Source organism: Balaenoptera ricei, chromosome 10 (assembly GCF_028023285.1).
Source record: "Balaenoptera ricei isolate mBalRic1 chromosome 10, mBalRic1.hap2, whole genome shotgun sequence".
NCBI lineage: Eukaryota > Metazoa > Chordata > Mammalia > Artiodactyla > Balaenopteridae > Balaenoptera > Balaenoptera ricei.
Window position 1 is genome coordinate 88005060 of NC_082648.1, and position 26785 is coordinate 88031844.

General features: G+C 41.2%; 1 protein-coding gene across 1 annotated transcript in view; it reads right to left on the bottom strand.

Annotated features, from left to right (window-relative positions):
- C10H12orf42 (chromosome 10 C12orf42 homolog) overlaps positions 1-25063 on the bottom strand; it is a 63256-nt gene extending 38193 nt beyond the window's left edge. Inside the window, 1 exon segment of the mRNA XM_059937388.1 lies at positions 24976-25063. Within this exon segment, the coding sequence (XP_059793371.1) occupies positions 24976-25030 (55 nt within the window). The 5' untranslated portion in view covers positions 25031-25063.
- Positions 25064-26785: the final 1722 nt, after the last annotated feature.

Below are 26785 nucleotides of genomic sequence, written 5' to 3' on the forward strand. Positions count from 1 at the left end.
TTCCTGTCCTCTTTTCTGTGTTAAGTCTCAGTCAAGCCTCGACCTGGCCTCTTCATTTTGTCCCCTGTCACTTCTCCCTACACCGTATTGTGTTAATCGTCCATGTTTCTAAAGGGAATTTCTATCTCTTCTTCTATACCTGTAAATGACTCAGATCTTTTAGCTCTAATATTGCTATCTTATCTTTCTCTTTCCCTTTACAACCAAACTTTTGGAAAAACAGGGTATGGTTTACTCTGATTGCCTTCATTTTCTCACCCCCAACTTACTCCTTAATCCTCCTATTCGAATTCTGCCTCCACTACTGAAAATGCTCTCCAGATGGTCATCACCCAACCTTAATCACCGAATCCAGTGACCACCTCTGTGTCCTCTTCCACCTTGTCCACTAGGCAGCATTTCCCTACTTGGTATATTCCCTACTTTCATAACTCTTCTTGTCTCTTTAGACGTTGCCCTCTCTGGCTCTCCATCCAGATTTCTGATCTTCTGATTTTCTGCCTACTGGTTCTCCTTCCATCCCTAACCATCCACCTCTCTAAAATGTAAGCATTCCCGTAAACAGCACTGAACAAGAGCTTTCGGGCACAGATGGAAATGTTCTATATTTGTGTTGTGGCAGTGGCCACCAGCCAGATGTAGCTAGTAAATATTTGAAATGTGGCTAGTGCAACTGAAGAACTAAATTTAATATTTTATTTTATTTTAGTTAATTTACATTTGCGTTGCTGCATGGGACTGGTGGCTAGCATATTAAGCAGTGCAGGCATAAAGTTCTGTCTCTTCTTGTGTGTATCCTCTCTCAGGGAACTCACTCTCTCCCAGAGCTCTCCCTATCTTGTCTATGCAGAGAATAACCAAAGCTCTCTCACAGGGCAAAGAAACAGACCCATGTTTCCAGGTTCCTTTTGAAAATCTATACCAGTTCTTTCTCCAACACCTGGAACTCGACATTTTGGAGTCTGCATTTTACTGCTGTACTGATGCACTTGAAACAGAAGTCATCCCGGGAAAGCTCAGAGCAGCATCTGGCTTCTGTACAGCAAGCTTTTCAAAGGAGGCCCGAAGAAGTGTTTCCTGGTCCCTTGCAATGGCTCTGTTGTATTCAATCTTTACAATCTTCTCCTCCCAGACTAGATTTCTCTGTAAAGCCCCTTCTCAAGGTACAGGCTTCCAAAAGTGTTTTGATTTTTCCCCAACACTTTTATCCTTTTCCATTTTCAGACCACAGCTTCATCCTGTTGCCTACAGTTCCCGGATCCCCAACATCTGTCAAATAAGAGAGATGCTCTGTGGCGTCTCTAGCTGATTCTTGCTTCCCAAATGCTGGCAATGTGTGCACTGGCAGAAAGGGGTAGGAATGGGAGGCAGTGCAACAGGAGGAGGGCAGGGGGCATTCTGACTGATTTCAGCACTTCTTCCAATGTACTAGCTAAATCCAAGTCTGTCAAGACAGAGCCACCTAGCCTCAAGGGATAAGCCTACCTCTCTTTTGTGGGAAAGATAGATAGAAAAGCACATTTTTATAAAAACAATTGGGATATTCATTCATATTCAACATAAACATGCCCATGTTTCATCATTTGACTGATTTTTAAACTACAAATAGATTAGATTTAGAAGACTTCTCTTTTCTTAACCTTCACGATAAAAACAATTCAAGACATAAACGTTACAGCTGACCCTTGAACAGCACAGGTTTGGACTGCATGGGTCCGCTTACACACAGATATTTTTTCTAGAGTAAATACTACAGTACTACACGGTTCTTGGTTGGTTGAATCTGTGGATTAGGAACTGCGGATATGAAGGAACCATGGATACAGAGGGCTGACTCTAAGTCATTCGTGGATTTTAGACTGTGAGGAAGGGTTGGCACCCTTTACCCTGAATAGTTCAAGGGTCAGCTGTATTTGCATTTGGGGTCTCTAAGGCAGGATGACATATGTATCTTAATACATATATTATGGGTAAATTCAAATATAAATTTGAATTTATATTTCATTTATGTGCCACTTATACTCTAGTAAGGTCATAGTATTTCAGAACTTCTAGTGATATACAGATCATCTGCACTCAAATAATTCACTTAGAATTTAAATAAAGACTATTATGAAATGCATTTAACAGTGTTTCTTGGAAAGAGGGGAAGACTCCTTAAAATTTGCTAGGAAAAAAGTAACACGGAAATCAAAAAGGACAGTCAACCTAGAGAGATGCGAGAATGAGGTGATCACTAAGATTGTCTAGCTTACCACCTTCCAAGAGCTTCCTGGCCACAGCACAGGGAAGTGGAACCCTGGCAAAAGATGTGAACAGACATTTCACCAAAGAAGATATGTCAACAGCAAATTGGAATGTAAAAAGATTCTCAACATTAGTCATTAACATGCAAATTAAAACCATTACACACCTATCAGAATGGCTAATTAAAACAACTGAACTGTTGGCGAGATGGTGGAGCAACTGGAACTCTCAGACACTGCCGATGGGAACTTAAACAGACCCACCACAATGGAAACAATTTGGCAGGTTCTTAAACAGTTAAAGTTGTTAAGAAGAAAACTAAACTATGGGGTGATCTAACCATTTCCATCTTAGGTATTTATCCAAGAGAAATGAAAACATATGACCATATGAAGACTTGTACACAAATGTCTGTACCAACTTTATTTATAATAGCCCCAAACTGGGAACAACCCAGATGCCCCCCAACAAGTGAATGAATAAACAAACTGTGATGTATCCATACAATGGAATACTACTGAGCAGTGATAAGGAACAAACTATTGGTATATGCAACAGCATAGATGAATCTCACAAGGATTATTCTGAAAGAAGCCAGACCCTCCCCACCAAAAAGAGTGCATACTGCATAATTCCATGTTCATAAAACTCTAGAAAATGCAAACTAACCTACAGTGACAGAAAGCCAACCAGTGAGTGGTTGCCTAGGGATGGGAGGCATGGAGAGACAGGATGGAGGGATTACAAAGGTAAACGAGGAAACTTTGGGAGGTGATGGATATGTTCAATATCGTGAATGTGGTGAAGGTTTCATAGGTGTGTATGTATATGCCAAAACTTATATTTGTGCCCTTAAATATGAGCAGTTTATTTTATGCCCATTATGCCTTGATTAAAGAGTTGCCTAGCTAAAGTCTATTTTACATTTTAAAATGAAAGAAAGATCCCTTAGACTAGGGGGAAAGTACTTTGATGTTATAGGCCCATCATCTCTCAGTTTTTTCCTGTTCTATAATATTCTCTACCTACAATGCATCCATTGGGTATGCTGTATAATCAATATTTCAAATAAATAAATAAATAGGTGATGATGATGTTGATGAAGAAGGAGAAGAAAGATAGGGATAGATGGATGGATGGATGGATGGATGGATGGTTGGATGGAATATTTACACCAAGCTGATCAATTTGCAGGCATGTCTGCATTTCTACAGATCTCCAAGGTAGAGAGGTACTGGGTTGGATACTTCTGGCACATGATGAGCCTCAAAGACTCAGCAGATACTCAAAATACTTGATGGGCCTCCTCAACCTTTTCCTTTTAACAGAAGAACCAACTTTCTAAGACCAAAAGTGTTGTAAAGATATCAAGTGACAGTGACAGACTTTATCTCTCATCCCATTAAGTCTGTGACATGTTATTCTACTCTAATAGAGATCTAGGCAAGGAATGATGCCTTATTGGATCCCATTACAAAGATGTTCACATAAAGAGAGGTGGCAGGGAAAAATGAATATGCACTGAGTTCCTATGGTGTGCCAGGCACTGTACTAGGTATTCTATAGACACAATCTCTAGTCCTCAAATCTGTCCAAGTGTAGTTTAATGACCTTATAATATGGACTCCTTAAGAATTTTAAGCAAAGTTAATCAGAGAGCTTGTAAAGGAGAAAACATCCTGCTCTTTTAAGGTAAAAAAAAAAAATCCAAATTTAAAGATTACATATGCATTTTCCCCCTCTCTTTCTATGAAAACAAGTCTACTCTTAAACAAAACTCCTTGACAGGAGCTACAACACGCACAGACGACTGGACTGAATTAAATTAGAGAGATGACGTCGGTTTCTGAGGATCAGCATTGACAGGAAAACCGCATTGTCCTATCACCAGGTCTCTGCTACCCTCCCAGATGTCAGAAAGAAAATAACCAGACAAGTTCAGGGGGCAAATCCAAGGGTACTGTTTAAGAACCCTTTGCCTGTTTACCCTGTTTACAACTTAACACTCTGCATCCAGGACACAGAGGGTTGTAAGGACCTGTCAGAGATGTTGTGACATCGAAAAAAATAAAAAGAAACTATGCGCATATTAGAGTTTTAGTACAAATCCAAATGGAATGATCCATTTTCAAAATATCAGTGTTTGCTGCCAGTATGATTTAACAAAATTTTTAAATTCTAATGTTCACAAATGAAAGCAAAACTCTTCTATACCCAAGCACACACAAAGTGATTCCCCTACATGTCTTCCCACAAAAATTGAGATATTTAATATCTTCTTTTAATTTATTTCTACATAGGCATTTGAATCACAAAAATCAATTCAGTTTGACTTCTTTTTACCCTGAGAAAAACATAATTCAAGGCAGCGAAATTAAAGCATTGCTTTAAAAAGAGAAACATGCTGAAATCAAAGATTTTTTAAAAAATTAGACTGTAGACACAGTTCTCCATTTCCTAAAGAATATTTATAAAAGGAATTACGTAGTTGAATAATCTTAAAAGAAGCAATAAAGTCAGCCGAGGGATACCTCCTGACATGCCTTTTAATGGCATTTCAAAAGCCAGAATTTTTAGTAATGCTTGAATTGCAACATGAGGAGAAAGTCCAATGTTTTTCTCCAGGGCTGCTAGTTTTAATGGTACAAATTTACTGAATCGGCACCATAATAAGCACTACCAATTAGTGTATCCATGTGTCCTAAATGTACATATCCAGAAGGAAAGATTTTTATCTTTGTCATCTTTGAACCCAGACAAGCAGCAGTAGCCAAGCTCAGGCATGTTACCAGATGTCAGCTGATGTGATCAAAACAGGGAAAAGCCATGCATCTGAAAGCCTTCCTATATTTGTGTAAAATTAAGTTGTTTTCAGCCATTTTCATCTTTGTTATACAATAAAGTGGGAGGGCAGCTGGATCTTGGAGCAAGATAAAGAAGTCCTCCTCACTCATCCACAAACATGAAAGTTAATCTAATTCAAACTTCTTGAAGCTGTGTTTTCATGGCACAAAGGGAGCAGCTGCTGAAATGGCCATGATGATGCCAGAAGGGTAGCCAATGGACACTGAATCTCTCCATGCAGAATTCTACTTGAGAATTCTGAAGAATTCTGTGCATGGGCTGATCATCCAAGGCTTTAGAAGGTGGCAAGGACCACACTGTTCCTTTCCTCTACTGGGAAAGCTCAGGTTTTTGCCTATCTCATTCCAATCAATAATAAATATGACAACCCCTGCATTACTGTCTATATCCCCTACTTAGAGAGAAAGGGAACCACCCACAGCCTGGTACCATGTCTCTCTCTCACACACACACACACACACACACACACACACACACACCCAACACAGGTGACTGGATAAACCCTGGGGCCAAACTGTACTAATCAGACACTCCATTCTCCGAAATCTGAAATCCAGACACAGGGAGTAAATCAAATGGCTGGAAAAGTCTGGTGGGCCTAGGGGATGAGGGCACATTTGGGGAGGTCCATGATAGTCCAAGGGCAAATAGAGAGAGGAAGCTGGTTTACAGAAAAAGAAGAGCGAGGGAGATGCACATAGTAGAGTAAGAAGGGGACCAGGTACCCAGAGGGAGAGAGAGAAAAAGAGAGAGAGAAAGAGAAAGCCACAACAGCGCATTGGAAAGGGCACTGGGCTAGGAGAAAGGAAATGGATTCCAGTCTAGGATTGGCTACTGCTCTTAAGGTAGCTCTAGGTAAATCTTTAACTTCACTCAGTTTTGGTTCCATGATGACTGTATAGCTCATATTAAGACTTTAGCCACTTTGGGGTCAGGCAGAGTTGGGTCTGAGTCTGTGCTCTGATCTTTGCAAGCCCTGTGACCTTAGTCACCTGCCTTGTCCTCTTTGGCTTCAAATACATCACATGTAAAATCAGAGTAATAATTATACCCCCTCATAAGGATTGTGGGAGAATAAAATAAAGGATGCATGTAGAGCATAAGGCATCCAAGAAATATCAGCTCTGTAATAACAAAGAATTATTAACCTTTCTAGGAATGTTTCCTCTTCTATAAAATGGAGATAATAATAGTATCTTACTCATAGAGTTGCTGTGAGAATTAAATGAGTTAATACACATAAAGCATTTAGAAAAGTGCCTGGTACATAGTAAGGGCTCAGTAAATTTCGGTTGCTATTATTATCTCTATTATCACTGTTGATATGATGATGATGTTATTACGATTATTATGATTATCATCCCAGTGCCCTGCAGGACCTGGCAGCGCTTTTAACATCATCACCTTTGCAGATTAAGCTAGCTAATCAGAAAATTACAGAATTATGTTTGCCTCTGTGCACAACTTGGTAAATCTTGGATGCTTTATTAGGGCTATTTTTGCTGGCACCACCCCTATTAAATACGCAGCAAGAGTGATGATAGTTCGTTATAATGTGGTTCTTGAATTTTATCTAGGCAAGCATTTCAAAGTTATTCGTGACTGGGAAAAAAATAAGCAAAAGCAACCTAAATGTCTCACAAGGGAGAAATGACTAATTCGATCCAAGTAAGTCAGCTGGGTATAATACTGTTGAGCCTTGCTTAACTGAACCATGAAGCAATACAGAGAATGATGCAGTGGTAAGTTAAAGCAGATTATAAAATTGTACCTATTCCATGATTGAAACTCTGTGATAATACCTATGTACGTGGGGAAAGTCTAGATAACTCTTTGAAGCAGTGATAAGTTTTGTCAAGCTATGAGGATCTGAGGACTCTCACGCCACTGGCCATAGCTTCTGTAATGAATTTTTCATAATAACTGAATCATACCCCATTAATTAGATTACGCCAATGTTAAGTGACAAGAAAAGTCACAGAAAACAGGTCCTGCTGTTTTTAAACACAGAGGAAGCACATGACAATCCTCCAAAGTTTGACCGTGATCACTTTCCTTAGTTACATGAGGGTTTAGTCAGCCCCTCCCAGAGCTGACATCCAAGCATCACTGACAGTCTGCAACATGTTTTGTAATTAACCACTTTCATGGATGCTGTGAACCATAAATAAAGTTACATGGCAAAAATTCCATAATCTCAATAATACCATGTGAAAATCCATTATTAAGAGAATAATGTGAATGTCAAAAATAAATTAATTAGGGCTTCCCTGGTGGCGCAGTGGTTGAGAATCTGCCTGCCAATGCAGGGGACACGGGTTCGAGCCCTGGTCTGGGAAGATCCCACATGCCGCGGAGCAACTGGGCCCGTGAGCCACAATTACTGAGCCTGCGCGTCTGGAGCCTGTGCTCCGCAACAAGAGAGGCCGCGATAATGAGAGGCCCGTGCACCGTGATGAAGAGTGGCCCCCGCTTGCCGCAACTAGAGAAAGCCCTCGCACAGAAACGAAGACCCAACACAGCCATAAATAAATAAATAAATAAATAAAAATTGTATAACTTTAAAAAAAAAATTAATTAATTAATTAATTTTTAAAAAAAAAAGAAGAATGTGAATGTCTAGCCATCATGCCAGGTGCGACCTCTCCTCACTTTTTGTTAAACTCTAAGCCTGAGAGACACCCTAGGCTGGATTCTAAGAGGCATTTATATCCAGATGAGATGGAATGAGAACAGCCATCAGTGCCATAGCAATCTATGGATAATTGACAAAGGGGTCCCAGCTGATCAGAAAATAGGAGGTAGACATTTTGCTCCACCCAATTGTCCATCTCCTGGCCCAGAGAATAAGGGTTTGTGGCCAAAAATAGAAACAGAAAATTTTAAAAAGCAGAGTCTCCTCTATGTATTGCACACACTGATTTTTGAGGCAAGGCATGTACTCCACTCCCCGCCCTAGATCCCTGCCTGGACGCACAGGGAGAGAGGAGGGTGGCAGTTGTACAGTCTATCCCAGAAGATACAGACCCTACATGTCCAGTGTCAGGTCAGAGAAAAGCTTCATGGTAACAATGCTTGATGGAGTTTTAACCCCTCTTATGATCCGTGAGCACCAGGTAGTCAGGCAGTGAGAGGGAGGAGGCACCATCTCAGGGGAGAACAGCACCAGATGGAGGTGGGGTAGGGTTAGGGTTAGGGTTAGGGTTAGGGTTAGGGTTAGGGTTGGGATTAGGATGTAGGTTATTCCCTGGGAGCAGGTCTGGCCCTGTACCCATCAACCTACTTTCCAGCATCAGTCCTGAAAAGGATCAAGTAACTTCCAAGTAGATCATGAAGAGAGACAAATGACTGCTGTGTTTTCTAGAAAGCCCCAAGGAAAAGACACTACTGCTCACTCAAAGGCGAAAAATATGAACTTATATAATGCTATATATAAATGGATATGTAGTTACAGAGAGCAAAATGAGGAAGAGAATGCATCATCCTGAAAGCTCAGAAAAACCTCCTGCAAACAAATATTTTGGGACTTTTAGAAAACAGAGTTTGGCAGCCTTAACGGGATGTAAGACATAGCCTTACCGAAAAGGCACCTGCAAAAGAACAGGATGAGATGAAAGGACAAGAGCATTAGAGGATTTAAAAACAACAGGATGACCAGCAAAGACCAATAAGCAGAGACGAAACAGAGCAGGGTGAGATAAGGAACAATACCACGGAAATTAAATGTCCGATAGCAATATCAAGATCTTCTTTGTATGAGTAAACAAAATAAGCAACACTGCAAGAAAATCAAATCAACAGTAAGGAAGATGCGGCAGACACTGTTGGTACAAATAGAAACTATATTTTCTGCAAACAGAAGCCACCATTTGTTAAAGTATCCACAGCTCAGAGAAGTAGCCCAATTCTCAGTTAAGGGGGAAATCCCTGTGAATGAGAACCGCATTCCTTTTACCACGACTGGTTTAGGGGAGGGCATGTGACTTAGGTAAACTCAATGAGACCTGAGGGGAAGTCTACTGGGGACTTCTGAGAAGAGTTTCCTCGTGAAGGTGACAACACACAGATAGACTGCTCTTCTTCTGGAACGTGAGGCTACTTTGCTCACATGAAGGAAACTAACTTGCAGGCACGGTCCCCACACTGGGCATGGCTTCTCTTAGTCATATTTGAAAGAATCCTGATATGCTGGGCAAACCTGAGAAGTTCACCCATTCTCAAGAAAAGAAAAGAAAAAAAATAGACGAAGAAACGAAAACCAACAGAGAATAGAAAATAGGGAGGATACGGACAAGTAAAAACAAATTAAATCTAAGAAATATAGGAGTGTCCAGATAAAAACAGAGAGAGAACAATTGAAATTCAAGCAATAGCAAATATATAATTTAAGAAAAATGATACGGGATGAAAATATCCTGATAATTCAAACCAAAGCATTCACTGTATTTTAAGTAAAATTAATTTGAAAGGGTGCTACATAGGTTTATAATAGCAAATTTTGGATTTCCTTTCAAGGATAAAGAAAAATCATGCAAGTATTTAGGTAGAAAAAGAAAGGATGTCCACCTCTGTATATAAATAAAGTTGGCATCTGCTACTTTTTATACAATTTTAAATACCAACGACAATGAGCCAATGTCTACAAACACCAAATAATTTTACTTCTAGTTATGTTTTCATTCACATGGGAAGACAATAGAAAAATGCTGTCTTAAGATATGCAAGAGATCAGAAAATATACCAAGTGAACGTGTTTCTTTAAAATTTTACTTTAAAATGTCCTTAATAAACTGAAAGATTAATCAGGATTAAAGGCTGGGGACGTCCTGGTGGTGCAGTGGTTAAAAATCTGCCTGCCAATGCAGGGGACACGGGTTCAATCCCTGGTCCGGGAAGATCCCACATGCCACGGAGCAACTAAGCCTGCGCGCCACAACTACTGAGCCTGCACTCTAGAGCCCGTGAGCCACAACTACTGAGCCCGCATGCCACAACTACTGAAACCCGCCGTGCCTAGAGCCCGTGCTCCGCAACAAGAGAAGCCACCGCAAATAGAAGCCCACACACCGCAACGAAGAGTAGCCCCCGCTCGCCGCAACTAGAGAAAGCCTGCGCACACCAACAAAGACCCAACAGAGCCAAAAATTAATTAATTAATTTTTTAAAAAAAGATTAAAGGCTGGTGGTGAACACAGAAAAAATTTAAACATAGATTGGCCTGAAATGATTGTCGTAAATAATGTGATTCCAATACATGAAAGGAGCTAAATAAAGTCAATTGATTTATGATTAATTAAATTTTTACTAAAAATTACATCCCAAATTCTAAATTACATAAACAAAGATTGGGAAGTTAAGGGCGCTGTGAGTAAGCATAGCTTGCTAAATTCCTTGTTTCTAAAGGAAGGAGTCAAAATACATCTTTTTCATAAATTTTCTGAACATACAAATACAGATCAAAGAATATTTTTGAAAATATTAAAGGTAGCCCTAAGATAATGACCCTATTATTATCCCCATGTTATGGTGGGAGGAAAAGTTACAAAGAGATTAGTACCTGCCTTTAAAAGAAAAGATAAATAAATTCATCACTGATCTCAAGATGGGCAAGACTTGCCAGGTGTGAAAACTGTGGATTTTGAATAAAGTCTTCTTGATCACATCCTTCTGAAAAGCTAAGTGTCTTTGGGGGCTGTACAGAATGGTCGAGCCCATCACGTGCCACATTTGCTGAAGGTAGTAGTGTAGTGTTTGGTTGAGAGAAGGTTTTGAAATCAAACTCCGGTTTGAAAAGTTAGCTCTGCAGTTGTGTGTTGTGTGACTAGATGTGTGTTGTTTAAAGGAAATAACATATCAAAGCGCTGAGCAGAGTTAATGACACCATTAAATGTTCGATAAATGTTACCTACTATTTCTTCTATCTAATCTTTCCAATACTGGAATAAATTGCCACCCACCAGATGTAGCTTACAGCCCCTGCTTTTATGTGAAGAATTCTCAAATATGTAGGTTGGCCAAAAAATGTAATAACTATTTTGCTATTAATACCGTGTAGAATAAGAAATTAATTTCTCCCTGAAAAGCATAATCTATGAAGCAGATGGATTGTGGTAAACATTTAAATATCACTCGAATTCTTCAAATATGGCCTGTTACAATGTGTGTTTCTGTAAAGCAAATTAGCTCATTTGTCATTGGTAAATAAGGGATGAGGTCAATATAATGCAGTCGTTTGAAACTCACATTTTTTCATACCTAATTTTCCCAGTGTGTTAATGTTTGAACCACCGGTAAGAGCAGCTGAATACAACTTAAGCTGTATTAGGATATAGCTGAACACAGCAAGTTACAGAGGATTCACCATCACACACTTCTTACTCAGTCTGACCAACAGCTTGGTCCGGCAAAGCTAATTGTGCAAATCTCCCAAATCTTTATGCATTTGCCCTTGCCTACAAAACTTAGCAGCCTCAACACTTCCTTATATTTCTCTACATTAAACTACCTTAAGATTTTTTTAAAAGCTATATTTAGCAATAAAAAGGGTATGTACTGATGTGGAAAGATCTTCAAGATAGATTATTAATCGAAAAATGCAAGATGCAGACACTTTGTGCAATATGCTCTCTTTTGCATTAGAAAAGGACAGAAAAGATAAAAATTAGGCTTGCTTTTCATACAAATAAACTGTTAAAAACAACACAAAAAGCTGTTAAAAGGGACTACCTTGCTGGTGGGTCTGGAGACTTGCTTTTTTTTAATAAATGTTTTTTGTACTCTTTGGCCATTTAAGTCACTTGCTGTATTTTGGGAATGCAATAAACAAAAGTTAAAAGGTTTTTTAAAAGTTGTATTTACTGCTCTAGTTCTTTATCAAGAATTCAACACATCCTTTTAACAGCATCACTATTTTTGTTAGGATTGTTATTATTTTTGTAACTTTTCAAAGCTGCATATGCTTTGAGTGATCAGCCCAACATTATTTTTCCCATTTTTGTACATGATTTTGCAGAACATGGGGTTTCTTAGAAAACCATAAATAGCAATAACTGTAATTTCTGAACTACCCACAGCTCTATCCTTCTCTCACATTCTCCCTCTCCCTTCCAGTCCCCTATCAAACCCAGTTTTACATCAATCGTCTCAGATTGTCTACATTGCGGAAAGACAGGTCTTAGAGATCTTCTAACATCTATTAACTTCCAAGGGAGATAGCAGAGTGTATTTGACATTTGAAGTGACAAATGGCATGACAAAGCAATGATATGTCTCCAAATGAGCTACCAGGTATCAAACAAAGGACTTTAGTTCTCATACACACTGAAAATAAATTAAGGACTATTCCTCAAAAGAGTTCTTTTTAAAAGCACATGTCCATCAAGGAAGCCAGAGGATTTCAACTCAGGTGATAACAGCAAGTCATTCAATAGCAAATGTCATTCCATTTTGTAGAAGTTTTTGAGGAATAAGTAACTTGTACCTCGAGGCCACCCAGCATTTCTTGGATAAGCACAGATTCACAATCTTAAGACATAACGCATTAGTGTCAAAGAAGATGGTTTAGGTTTAATGTAACAAGATAAAGCTCAGACTCAGAAGTTATTAACTACCTAACAGTCGATGGAGTCTTGACGCACAAGGTGCTGCTTTCAGTGGGTTATGAAGCAAGCTGAGCAGCCGTTAATTCTTGCAGAAGAAAAACATGCAAAAGATCAAGAATAGTATAAGCCTTCTTACGCAATTTGATTATGTCCAACAAATGGTCAGTTAATCAAAAAAAAAAAATAAGCAAGGAATCAAAATATTCTTCCTTTATCTTAAGTTTTTTTTAAAAAAAAAAATGTAAAACATACGTCTGCACATTTTTAACCAAACTTTTGATGTAGGGCCAAGGCCTTTTCTTTGAGCATGGGTCTAAGAGCTGATGGAGTGTCGACTTCCCTTTCTTGCATACGTTGCATTCACAATACATGTCTGCAGTCACCTACCTGCAGTTTCTGGTTTCCAACTCCTGAAGTACAGTGAGATGCTTCCAAAATGATCTGAATGCAAATTCATTCTAGATTTAGTAATTTCCTCCTAATTCTTAACAACTATTAATAATTTTAAGCCTAACTTAAAACTATTGTATTTCTGAAGCACTTAGTTTTTAAAGAAACAACTCTTTGCCCTCAAATAAGATTTAATTGTTATATAATCATAATACATGTACAACTGGCATCAACAGGTTAGAGAACAGACAACTTGGCAAACAGTACTCGATGGTGATAGGATTGGATGGGTAAAATGGAGAGTAGCACATGAGCAATATGCTGTGGGTGTCAGAATGTTCTACAAAGGAGACAGAGAACATTGGTGAACCTGGAGAAAGTAGAGGGTCAATTAATTTGGGGGTTGTAAGAGAATATTTACTGTAGTCTGGGAGTATTTAAGCCTTAAATACTTCAGTTCTGGAATAACTGACACCCAGATGGCATGTACCAGCAGCATCGACACAGAACTTCTACAGAGGACACTGCATAGAGTTGAAAGATAATATTCAAGAGTATCTAATTGCATGCCTTTATGTAACAAAGAAGTAAATTTTAGCCCAAAGAATACAGGTGACTTCCCTGAAGTCCCACAGCTGATTAATAGTGAAAACAGACTGCCTCACTCCTGAGTCAACACACAGGGTCCTGGTTATTCTCCGTTTGCCACTGTCCCTCCTACTCTCTCCTCTTTTCTGGCAAGATCTGTGCCCAGAAGCCTTGTCTCCACTGAATGCGTTACCTGGTCTTCCTCTCCCTTTGGCTCCCAGATGGTCGGGATCATGGGAGGCACTGAGAGACTAAAGCATTGGAAGAGAGAACGAGAAAGGAGTCTAATTCTCCCTCCTTGTCTCACCACTGTTCAAGCACGTTCTTCTGTGTTGCAACTCCTGTTAGCAGACAGCTCCGACTTCCACCAGGCGCTGGTGACAACACCTAGAAATACTCACGGCCTCCCATCATGCTTATCGCAAGTCCTGTGTGCCTCACCTTACAGAACCGAAACCCTGCCCATCTCTCTGTGTACTGTCCCTTTACTAAATTATTTTCTGTGAGATCCCTGTAAGTGTGCCAAATATTTCCTTCCGGATCCTACTGATGTAACCAGTTATCGCTATGTAATTCTCCAATCATATTTTTTCCCTGCCTTGGAAAAACTAAATCTTCCCTTTTTAAAATTTACACCAGCAACTTAAGGGTAACTAACAGAATATCTTGAGTTTTCAGAAGTTTCATTTGGAAGTGTCTTAGCAAGTGTCTACTTTTCTTCCCAGAGCTCTTTGTATAACTAGGTCCTTCTTATGTTCCAATCCTGATTTAACTGTCGCTTTTGCAGGGAGTTGCTCCAACTTTACTTCCTTTATAGTTCTTTTCACAATCTGTAATGATGTGGTTATATGTTTAGTGGTTTCTTGTTTCTTTTCTGCTTCCTCCCCTGGAAGCTTTAAAGGGCAGGGACCGTGTCTTGTTCACTACAGGTTTGCACAGAGTAGGTACTCTGCAAATATCACTATGGACAAAAAGTGAATAAATAGATCCCATATATGTCCAAAGAGAAACAACTGGCATGTCCCACATATCTTAGTGATGGGGTTTAGATTCATACACACAACAAATTCCTTGAAAGCCTCTTTCTCCAACTCCCTTCCTCCTTTTCTCCCCCGCCCTCCCTCTTCTCCTTCTTCCTCTCCCCTTCCCACTCTCTCCTATATAACAATAGTCCCCCATTTCTCCCCATGTACCGCCCCCCAACAAGCCCCCCAGAGCTCTCCTTCACCCCGGTTGGCACCACAGCCTCCCTCACCCTTTCCCCTTTGCCCCCGTTGACATTATTATTTTTCTTCTACTCTTGCTCTGCATACTTTTTGGGTTCTTCATTTTTTACTGGTTCTTCGCTCCCCTATTACCCTTCTCTGATATCAAGGCCAAGGAGCTCACGAGGGAGGGCAGAATCTTCCTTGCTGGTCAGTCTGAAGAGGAGACCAAGTGGGCAGAGGCAAAAGAAAAGATGCTCACCCTGGAGGGAAGGTGAGCGAGGAGGACGCCGTGCAGGAGAGAGATGACGAAAAGCAAAACTGAGTCCCTTCCCCCCATCACAGTGACAGACAGATAAGGACAAGATGCCAAAGTGTCTGTACATGCTGGCGCATTTCACGACTTTGCTTTTTCTCCCCTCACTAGCCACTCCCTTGTCCTTCATGCATTTCTCCCTCTATGTTGTTTTGTCCTACAAGGTTTCAATCAGGGTTTTCCAACTTATGAATGATAAGAACTATGCACTGTGGGCTGAGAAAGGAAACTGCCATTTAATTTCCTCACTTTGAAGAAGGCACAGTTCATTAAGAAACTTAAAACACAGCCTAGAAGTATCTACCTTATTGTTGAAGGCATGGTTTAAAAAGGTTAAGAACACTTAAACAAGCTGGCTTTAGGCCAGGAAGAAGAAACAGCAGCAAAGGTTAGGACCCCAGGCTCTGGAGAGTGCCAGGACTAAGCTGTCTCAGCTCCTCTACTTAGCAGTGGCATAAGCCCCGGTCCAGATACTAAGCACCCCTGATGCCAGCGCCTCTGTCAGAAAATGGAAATGATAATACCACTGCCCCCAGAAGGGTTCTATGAGGATGAAATGAATACTTCAGGTGAAGTGTTAAATCAATGTCAGGCAGGTAAGTTCAACGAACCTTAGCTGTTGTTATGGCTGTTGTTGAATCAGACATAGGCAGGTTGATCTCAACCCAGAAAACAGGGAGGTGAGGGCTTATGAAAGTTAAACAGGCCAAAAAGAGTTGAGACCAACATACGCGTATCTATCTAACCAAGGCCCTTATCTAATACCCCTCAACATGTACTAATTGGCTTTCATTTAGTCTTTGCTGTGGTAAAGGGCAGCAATGTGCTACTTTTCACTCACAGCAAAGCATGCAGAATGTAGGGTCCAAAAGACACCATGAGTTTTCCCCAAGGCACAGGGGTACAAACAAGAGCTTTGCACACTGAGAGATTCTGGGAGCCTACCTTCCAGAGGGGCTAGGCCAAGGGACCAATGGCCGTGGCACTCATAGAAAATGCTGGTCCTTTTGTTCCCTCAGAGTTCCAGAGACTTTAAAAAGGGGGGGTCGGGAGGGTGGCAAGTACAAAGGTAGGAGGCACACTGAGTAAAGACAACTGTGTCGTATTAATCCATTTGATTAATCCAGCACGCTAAGGAAGATTCTTTACAGAATCCAAACTTGCGTGGTTTTGATCCAGGGAGATTAGAAAACACTGTTGCTTTCACTTGCCAGTGCCTCCTTGGCTTTGTGCTAGAGTTGTATTCTCCAGAGTCCAGTAGGAACAAAGGAGAGAGTTCATTTATGTGAGGACGGGGGAGCACAGGCACTTTGACAAATGTCCTTCTTCCCCTCCGCTTCTGGGAGACGCTTCCTGAATTTCCCAAGAACTAAACCCTGGGTTTGTGTTTGCATCATTTCCCTCCAAAAGCCAAACAACTGGAAATTGTCCCCCTGCCCCCCAGTGCAGATTTCTGTCAACCCATGAAAAGTGGTTTTCACCAAGGCCTGGGTGGACGGCAGATCCCACCCCAAGCTCTTTGCAAGAAAGTAGCGAGAACAGCACAGAAGCATTTAAGGTTCCAATGGGAACCACCATTCCTTCACGAGGGTAAGTAGCTTGAAAGAGTCCTGTCAGAATCCAAGAGTTTTCTCACAAGTTTTAGTGTGAAAGGAATGAGAGTCTTCGGAAATGGCAAAGAAAAGAGCAAGAAAGCCTCAGGGAAATAGAAAGTCATCCAGGCAAGGCCCAATCAGGCTTCACCCGCCTTCAGCTGGCTGTAAGGTAACTGTGAAAACCGACATGAGGTATGTCTGAGCAAACTAAGACGTTTTGAAGCCATTTCATCTCTTCTAACTGTACTTGGGAGGAGCAGAAGTGAGTCTTCTCCAGGAAGCCTCTGGGGTCTATACTACTGGGGCCTGCGACCTTGGTGAGACTCTTCCAGCCAGTGGATTGTGCTGAGGCTGCTCTCAGTGCCAGCAGGATGGTGGTGAGGGGCAGCAATCACGGAAACCTTCCCAGGGCACATTCACGGACCGGGGAAGCAGCTGACTCTCAGTTCTAGAAAGAGAGAACTGTGGCTTGCCAGTGAAGTTGGGTCAGTGCAGGAGAACAAGATCCCAGCTCTCCCTCTCGCCTTCCAGGTCCATCTCATAGTTCTCCAGGCCATGATCCCTGACCCTACTGCAAAGACTGAGGTCAGCAGGGGGAGACCTCCCAAGGTGAATGCCAAGGTCAGCGGGCTGCTCTCAGTCACTGCAGTTCATAAAGAAGCTGAAAGTTTATGAGGCCTTCCTGTTAGAAATAATTGTACACTCCCCTGACTTTTCTTACTGCTGTCCCCAGTCCTCAGTGCAGTGCTTGGTGCAGAGTTGGCATTTAATAAATATTTGTTGAACTGTGTCATAGAACTCATTGCCAGCCAGCTACCTCGTCCTTTGATAAATTCCTAATCCCTCTATTAACTTACAGTATCTTTAAGGACAATCACATTGACAGATTTGTCTGTGTGCCCCCCACCCAATACCTAGAAGAACACCCAGAACATGGTAGGTGTTTAGCAAGTGGTGGTTGAATCTGCGGTCTGTGGCACAATCTGCTTATGTGCAGTCTTGGCATAGGGGTCTCTGGACAGCTCGACTCGTGTTTGCTCGTGTGCATGTGTGTGTGCACGTGTACATACACATATTCTTGTCTGCATTTACATCTGTACTGGTATATGTCTCTGGCTCTGAAAGGAGCAGCACCAAGGAAAATGAGAAGTGGGAGGTCATAAATTTTGGCTGGTCATCAACCCTCCTATCTGAAAAAATAAAAAAAGAAAATCATTTCTCTAACATTCTGCTGATTGACCCTCCAGGTTCTCATGGGTTGATTGAAAGATATTTAAAAATAGAGACTAGATCATCCAGTCACCTCCTTCTCTTGCTTTACAGCTCAGGAGACTGATCCAGAGAGGTTAAGCAGCTTGTCTGAAGTCACACAGCAGATGATGGAGCCAGGGCCTCACGTCCTCTTACCTCCTCGGGTCTCAGCAGCCTAGTTTGAGCTCCATGACTCTTGAAAAACTACTTTTGCTAATGTTACCAAATCATCCTAGTTGTTAAATCAAATGAGCATTCTTGTTTGTCTTTCTTATTTTGTCTTTCTTTACTATTTTATGCCAACTAGACTCTCCCTCCTTTTAAAACCCATGACCTCCTTTGAATGTTGCTAACAGTAATGCTAATGGCTATTGGCCATTCGATGGGGGACAGGCACCATTCCAAGAACTTTATTTTGTGACACTTATTCCCCACAATGAACTCTAGGAGTTAGACATGTGATTGTCCCCATTTTAACTAAGGAAAACGAAAGAGAAGAGAGGATGAGTAGCTTGGCTAAGGTCACACCACTCGTCGATGGTTAGCTTGGAATTCAGACTCAAAAATCTGCCTGCAGACTGGGCACTTCTCACCACAGTTGTCAGCTCCTGCCTCTTTATCACCTTTCTAGTTCACGTGCCTTCTCAGTTTCCCTCCCTTTCATGCCCCTTAAGTAATATTCCTGGGACTTCCCTTATGGCGCAGTGGATAAGACTCCACGCTCCCAATGCAGGGGGCCCGGGTTCGATCACTGGTCACTGAACTAGATCCCACATGCATGCCATCACAATGAGTTCGCATGCCACAACTAAGGAGCCCGTGAGCTTCAACTAAGGAGCCCACCTGTCACAACTAAGACCCGGTGCAACTAAATAAATAAATAAATATTTAAAAAAAAAAAAAAAAATATATATATATACCCATTTAAAAAAAACAGTTTTCCTTTGAGTTCCAGTCTCAACCCTCATTTCTTTTCCCCTCTCTTGATCATCTCATCCACTCCCAAGACTTCCTTACAACCCCAAATGACTCCATAACCTTTTCCTCAAGCTCAAACCTCTATTCTAAAACCTCTATTCTAAGTCACAAACAAATAAAACCTCTATATACACACCCACTTCAATGTCTGTATCTGCTCAGGTCCATCGCACAGATGGTCTCCTTTGCTAACCTCTGCTCAGCTGATGAGAAATTTGGTTTACCTTTATAATATTCCAGTTTCTCTTCTCCTCGTGCCACTTGAGTTTGGTTTATTTAAAGCAAAAATAGCAAACTAATCCCTCCTTGTTAGCTTAACTAAAGGTATATTTGTTGCTTTTAACTGAAGGGTTAGGCATGTTGCAAGAGGAACATTCCACCTGTCTGCTGAAGGCAAGATCCCAGTTGCTCAGGAGGCCAGTCGAGACTCCAAAAACTCCTTCTTTGACCACTGCCATCATACTGGGCCTGGCACCTGACCGCATGATTATAGTCAGAAATGAAAAATCAAAAGCTGATCCTCCACTGACAATGGAGCAATATGGAGTCAATCATGACCAAAAACTCCAGCAAGTTTCCTTCTTTTGTGAATCAGCTTTAACCTCTTTCACTGGCCAGTTTGGCTAGGTGCTGTATTTATTCCACAATCCATTTGCAGATAAGATCAGGTGATCTTATCCATGGATTAAACTTAGACAGAAGTAAGTCTGAGATTGCTAACCACCCCTAAAATTTTGGGTCATGGATCAGTTAGCTTTTGCTGTATAATAAACAATTCCAAAACTTACCGGCTTGCAAAAACATATATTATTTCCCATGGTTCTGTGGGTCACGTGGGCAATTCTTCTGGACGGAGCCAGCTCAGCTCGAGCTGGATACTTTAAGATGACCACACTCACATGTCTAACAACTGGCAGACTAGTTAGTCTAGAGGGGTCTCACTCACATGTCTGCTGTCAGCTGGGGTGACAGTCTCATGTTTCTCATCATCCAGTAGGATAGCCTGGGCTCATTCACAGCATGAAGAGTTTCCTGCAGTGAGAGAGGGCAAGCCCTATGCACGAGCACTTTTTCATTCTCTATTTACATCACATTTTCTAATGTCCCAGTGGCCAAAACAAGTCATGTGGCCGAGCACAGCTTCAAGGAGTGGAGAAATAAACTCTACTTCTTGATAGGAGGACTGCAAATACACATTTCTAAGGGGTTATCTCCAAAGATGCAATGAATTATTGTGGCCATTTTTGCAACTTTGTGGTATTTTTCTCAGTCAAGACATAAGAATAGAAACTAGAAAGATCCTAGGGATGTGAGATTGCTAGACTTATTCAAGAAACAGTGGGTCAAGAGGCAGCATTTGGGAGAAGCCATTTCAAGGATGAGAGCAACTGGTCTAGCCTGACCAAGATGGCGATCTTTAAAAGCTCCCAAGCTTTGTGACTGAGTCTATTGGGGAAATAGAGTCTTATTCTACTCTTGACTTTCCTCTCTGAAACTAGTCCTCTCTGAATAATTCCCCAATCCATTCAATGGCAGTATCATCATCCAGTTGGTTCAAGCCAAAAACCGAGAATTATCCTGGATTCCTATCTTTCCCTTATCCCCATACAGTAACCATTAGCAAGGCATATTGGTTTTATCCATCTAAAGTTTACTTCTAACTTCCATCCACTCATTTCCGTCTTTACTGTCATTACTATCATCTGGTTCTTCTTCATCTTTCACTTGGACTTTTTCTGTAGTCTCTCAACTGGTCTCCCTGCTTCCTCACTTGTTCCCTCTACAATTAAGTATCCAAACGACAACATAGTGGTCCTTCATAAAAGTAAATCAGAAGATGGTATAGCACCACCTAAAACGTCTGATGGCCTCCCACTGCATTTAAAATAAAATCCAAAACTCTCTGCTGTGACCTAGAAGGCTCTCCATAATCTAGACCCTGCTTGCCTCTTAATCTCAATTCACACCACTCTCTTATTTATTAATGATATTCTGGCCACACTGATCTCGTTGTTCTTGTCTAAACACACAAACTACACATATACAAAGGCATCTTCCCCAACCTCCATATCAAATAGCCTCCAACCCTCTGCCATCCCTGGGATTACTCTCATTCATTAATCCATTATTTTTCTTGTCTTTTTCTTATTTAAAAAATTTTTGGATATAAGCTTTTATAGTGTCGGGTTTATTGAGGTATAATTTATACTGAATAAAATGCAAGCTTTTTAGTGTCCAGCTATATGAGTTTTCTCAAACACATACAGATTTGTAACCACTATCACAATTGAGTATGTGACATTTTAGAAAAGGCAGAACTATACAGGCCAGTGATTGTCAGGGGCTGGGGTAGAGGGGCAGCTGACTACGAAGGGGCACATGGCAATCCAGCCACATGTTTTCTTCATAGGTTTTATTAAAATCCATAATAATCTGGTTTATTTATTTCTTTACTTATTAACTGTCGCCTTCCTCAAAAGGGATATCCCAAGAGAGCAGGAACCCTGTCTGTCTTGTTCACTTTTGTGTCTCCAGAGACTAGCATAGTGCCGGTCACTAAATGGGTGCTCAACCATCCTTTGCTGAATGACAGTGCAGCGGTCCCCAACCTTTTTGGAACCGGGGACTTGTTTCGTGGAAGACAATTTTTCCACGGACTTGGGTGGTGGCGGGGAGGGATGGTTCAGGCGGTCATGTGAGCGATGGGGAGCGGCAGATGAAGCTTCACCCTCTCGCCACTCACCTCCTGCTGTGCGGCCTGGTTCCTAACAGGCCGCGGACTGGTAGCAGTCCACAGCCCGGGGACCCCTGACTTAGTGCACCCATTAATTCTCTTCAACTTGGCTCTCTCCCTCAGTCCTCACCTGTAACTCATAACCACATCTTAGGGATGTCACCTCTTAAATATCTCTTTCCCCCTTCCTCTAACTTCCCTGCCATGTTTCTGCCCTTAATTGTTTTCTACTTCGATGTAATAGCCTCAAAAGTGGTTTCCCTATTAGCAGTCTTGCCCCCTCAGTCACTGTCTCTGACTGCTGCTAGGTACAAGTGAATTACATCACTCCATAAATAAATAAATAAAGAGGCAAGTGTTCCTGTTGCTTAGCAACCAAACCAAACTACCAAACTAGCCCGGCTCTTCTCCCAGTGTCTAACCCTAGGCACCCCACTTCTTGCTACTGACAGGGCTCCCTCCGTTCCTGTCCAGACACGACTCCCAGAACCAAAATGCTGCTGCTCCTCTGTCCTACCTACAGAAAGTGAGCCCCTCATCTCTGGACAGCCCCCGCTGCCTTCACATCCCCGCACATCCGCGCCCCCTCAATCCCAGCATGCCTAAGGGCTTTGTGTTCCCAAATTTAAGATAAATATCCACATGACAAGGAATTTAGAGCTATCAGAGCAATCCATGTACTAATAAACCATGAGACTTTTCAAAGTTAAACCCGCACTCTCACCTCTCAAGGTCCTGATATACTGAATCTTGAAGCCATACATTTTTCAGATGCTGATAGTGGCAATTATTTTCTCTGTTCCTCCATTGTATTTTGAAAAGAATTAAGAGGTTGGCATTTACTTTTATTGAATTACATCAGTTGACTGGAACTAAGCTTAAATTACTCTATTAAACTGACAAAAGTGAACTGGGTCAAAATTTTTAACAATTTTTAGTAGGAGCCATCAAAGCTCTAAACCATGAAATTCTACTTACTTCACTGATTCTTTTTGAGGAGTCACTAGTATCCATTAAAGGAAACTGGCTGGGACTTCCCTGGCGGTCCAGTGGTTAAGACTTCGCCTTCCAAAGCAGGGGGTGAAGGTTCAATTCCTGGTGGGGGAGCTAGGAACCCACATGCCTCGGGGCCAAAAAATGAAAACATAAAATGGGGGGCTTCCCTGGTGGCGCAGTGGTTAAGAATCCGCCTGCCAATGCAGGGGACACGGGTTTGATCCCTGGTCCAGGAAGATCCCACATGCCGCAGAGCAACTAAGCCTGTGCGCCACAACTACTGAGCCTGAACTCTAGAGCCTGCAAGCCACAACTACTGAAGCCTGCGTGCCTAGAGCCCGTGCTCTGCAACAAAAGAAGCCAGAGCAATGAGAAGCCCGCGCACCGCAACGAAGAGTAGCCCCCGCTCACTGCAACTAGAGAAAGCCCACGTGCAGCAATGAAGACCCAACGCAGCCAAAAATAAATAAATAAAATAAATTAATTTAAAAAAAAACATAAAATGGAAGCAATATTGTAACAAATTCAATAAAGACTTTAAAAATGGTCCACATCAAAAAAAAAAAAAGAAGAGTTCTCAACACACAGAAAAATTTTTTAAATAAATAAATAAAGGAAACTGGCTAAATAAATTAAGCTATATCCATAAAATATACTACTCTGAACTTGTAAGAAAAATGAATGAGGAAGCTCTCCACTTAATGCTATGGTCAGAGCTCCAAGTCATGGCACTAAGTGAAGACAGCAAAGTGTGGAATGCTTCTGCTCACCTGCACACTTATATTCGTTCATATATACACTTGGATTTGCTCAGAGAAAATGTGGAAGCATTCCCAAGAAACCAGAAAAAGTGCTTTCCTGTGGGAAGAAGGGTAATGAGGCAGACTGGGGCAGAAGTGGGAACAAGACTTTCCACTGTATACCTCTTTATATTTTAGGGGTTTGAATCAGGTGAATGTATTACCCCCTCTTCATTTCTTAATTTTTGTAAAGAAAGAAGAGTTTGAGTGGGTACCACAATGTGGTTCTCAAAAAGCCGCATTAAAATTGCATTACCCCAGGGCTTTGAAACTATCATAAAACCAACATAACCTTTCAATGGCTCTGATATCTACATATGCGACAAGCTTTATTAAAATACAAGTAAATAAATAAATACATTCTAAAATAATACATCATCCAAACAAAAGGGTAGTGGTTATCTGCTTTACCAATTATCCTAAAAACTTTATTTTCTCTTAGGTAGAAAATTAGACATTCATTTACCCTTTCAGGTCAGGGAAATTATCCGAGGTTGTCATCATAATCTATGGTGCCAGCCTTGTATAAAATATAACTATTGCTATCACACATCATTTTGGCTTGACACAAATGATACTTTTTGCTTGCTCTATATCAATTTGTTTTGGGAAACCATCCCTCCTATCCTCCACCACCACATGCACACACACACACATATACACGTACACACACAGTTACACACATACACACACAAACAAATATTCTGTGTAATTTAAATGCAGCTGTCAGGGTTAAATGCAGGGGTAGTGAAAGCGGACTGGTATGCTTTGTTCTCCCAGATATCCTGATTGTTTCAGGAATGAACATGAGATTCAGGTTTGGCCAGAGCAATAGGATAGGAGGCGGAGACTGTTACAAATGCAGAGCAAGGGAGGGTTTTTTTAACTTTGGAGATTACAAGGTCTAAAAACCATATAGCAGGGAATGCCCTGGCAGCCCAGTGGTTAGGACTCCGCACTTCCACTGCAGGGGGTCCAGGTTCAGGGGAGCTAAGATCCTGCAAGCCACGCAGCATGGCCAAAAATAAATTAATTAATTAATTAAAATTTTTAAAAATAAAATAAATAAAAATCATATAGCCCCCGGGATCCATGATTGCTCTTCATTCTGAAAATAAGCCCCAAATGAGAATTAAGTCAACATGGAGATTTTTTTTTAAGACAAGAAAAAAAAAAAAAAAGAAAGAAAGAAGAGCATAATAATGGTGAAGCCTGAATCCAGCCATGCTTTGAGCTAGTCCACCCCTTGGATTTATCAACTTCATAAACCAATGGATTCTCTCTTTTGTTGCTATTTTGAAACACAGTTTAAGTGTTCTTTTAAAAAGTCTTTATGCTTTTACCCATACATATTCCAGAGTTTCTCTAGAAACTCTGATCTTTCTTGGGATTATTTCTTAATTTATCTGGAAAATGCAGAAAATGTAGACTGCTAAGTTTAACAGATTCAGAGAAATTCTTCATGTGAGCAGTGAATCTGGAGCAGGGCAAGGCAGTTCTTTCACCATGAGGGCTGGGCTAAAAGGTAGAGGGGAAAATACACAAAATGAGGTCTGTGGCTCCAAAATAATCCATGCTACCTGCCATTCTCACTTCCCTAAATGAGTGATATTTTAAAAGGGTTTTTTTGTTTGTTTGTTTCTTTATTCTTTAAATGAAATGATCCTGAAGACAACTGAATCGACTCCAGTTACCTATACATGTACATCATTCCCATATTTAAAGTGGCTAATTAACTTATCTGTTCAACAAATTTTTATTGAATTATACCACATGCCGGACATTCTTCTAGGAACTGGAGATACAATAGATGAAGTCTCTGTCCTCATGAAATTGACATTCTAGTAGCAGTGACAGAAAAATAAACATATCTATAATATATGAGATGGTGATTTTTCTATTGCTCAGTAGAAAAATAAGACAAGGTGATGGCAATGGAAAAATGTCGAGGATACTGTACTGATTTATATACAGAAGTAAGAGCTATCTTCTTGAACAGGGTGACACTGAAGCAAAGACTCTAAAGCAGAGCGGGTGTAGCCATGTGATTTCTTGGGTGAGGATCATTCCAAGCACAGCCAGTGTGTCAGAGGGTGGGACCCAGGGCATAGGGAAGGGGAGGGGATGAGAAGATTGGGGAAGGGGTCTCTCAAGTAGGGCTTTGTCAGTCTGAAACAACCAAACCCAAAAATAAAGAGGAGAAAGAGATTAAAAGATACTGAAGAATTAATATGAAATAAGGTCATATATAAAGACAATCTGATCGATTTTATTTAAAAACAATTCATCAAATGTAGTCAGTACCAACTGTCCATTAGTTTTTGTGTGTAACCCTTACTGCTTAGATATTATTGTTTAGCTACTGGATACTACTGTATGTATAGTATTGTTTGGTGCGCATAGTATCACGTATTTAGTATGGTGTTCATCTGTTCGGTCTACAAGGGACCAAAGCACCCCTGCATGCAGGACAGGACCTTCCCTAAAGGGTGAGGTTTCCATCCTGTCATTCCCCACAGACATTATCATTCACCCAGCCCCACCTGTTCCTGAGGCTTAAGAGGACATGTATCTCTTAAAAGGCAGGAAGAGAGCTGGGGACTGAATGACCCAAGCCCGCTGCACCAGTGACACAGGTGGGAGATCAGCTGAGAAAGGATCAGAAACCTGTACTTCATCTTCTCTGCTGACAGCGCTTTCTTTCTTTCTGTATTTGCTTCATCTTAAGAGACGTCTTTTTGATAATCACCTTTGAAGAGCTCAGAGAAATGAAAGGAAGTGGCTTTCTACAACTGTAAGGGGTGACGGGGAGCTCAGGAGCAGGAGTGGGAAGGAGAGACCCTGAGAGAAAGTAAAGTGAGGGGGAAACTGTGTACCCCTCCCTGGACAAACCTTGGAAGTAATGGTTCAGAGCACGGGCTGTAGACTTGTGAAGGCCCATGTGGAAATCTAATCTCCACTCCTCTCTATCTGTAGGAACTAAGGACAACCTACCCTCTCTCGTCCTCAGTTTCCACCTTTGCGAAATGGGGCTAATGCCACCTCACAACAACCAGTATCCCCGTTTTACTGATGAAAAATTAACTTACCAAGACTGTATAAGTAGTCAGTGCTGAAGGCAGGTCTCAATGCACTCCTTCCCTCCAAAGCCTGCATCCCTAACCCCACACCAGATGCTTCCCTGCCTTAGTCTTGATACAACCCGCACTCCAGACACCC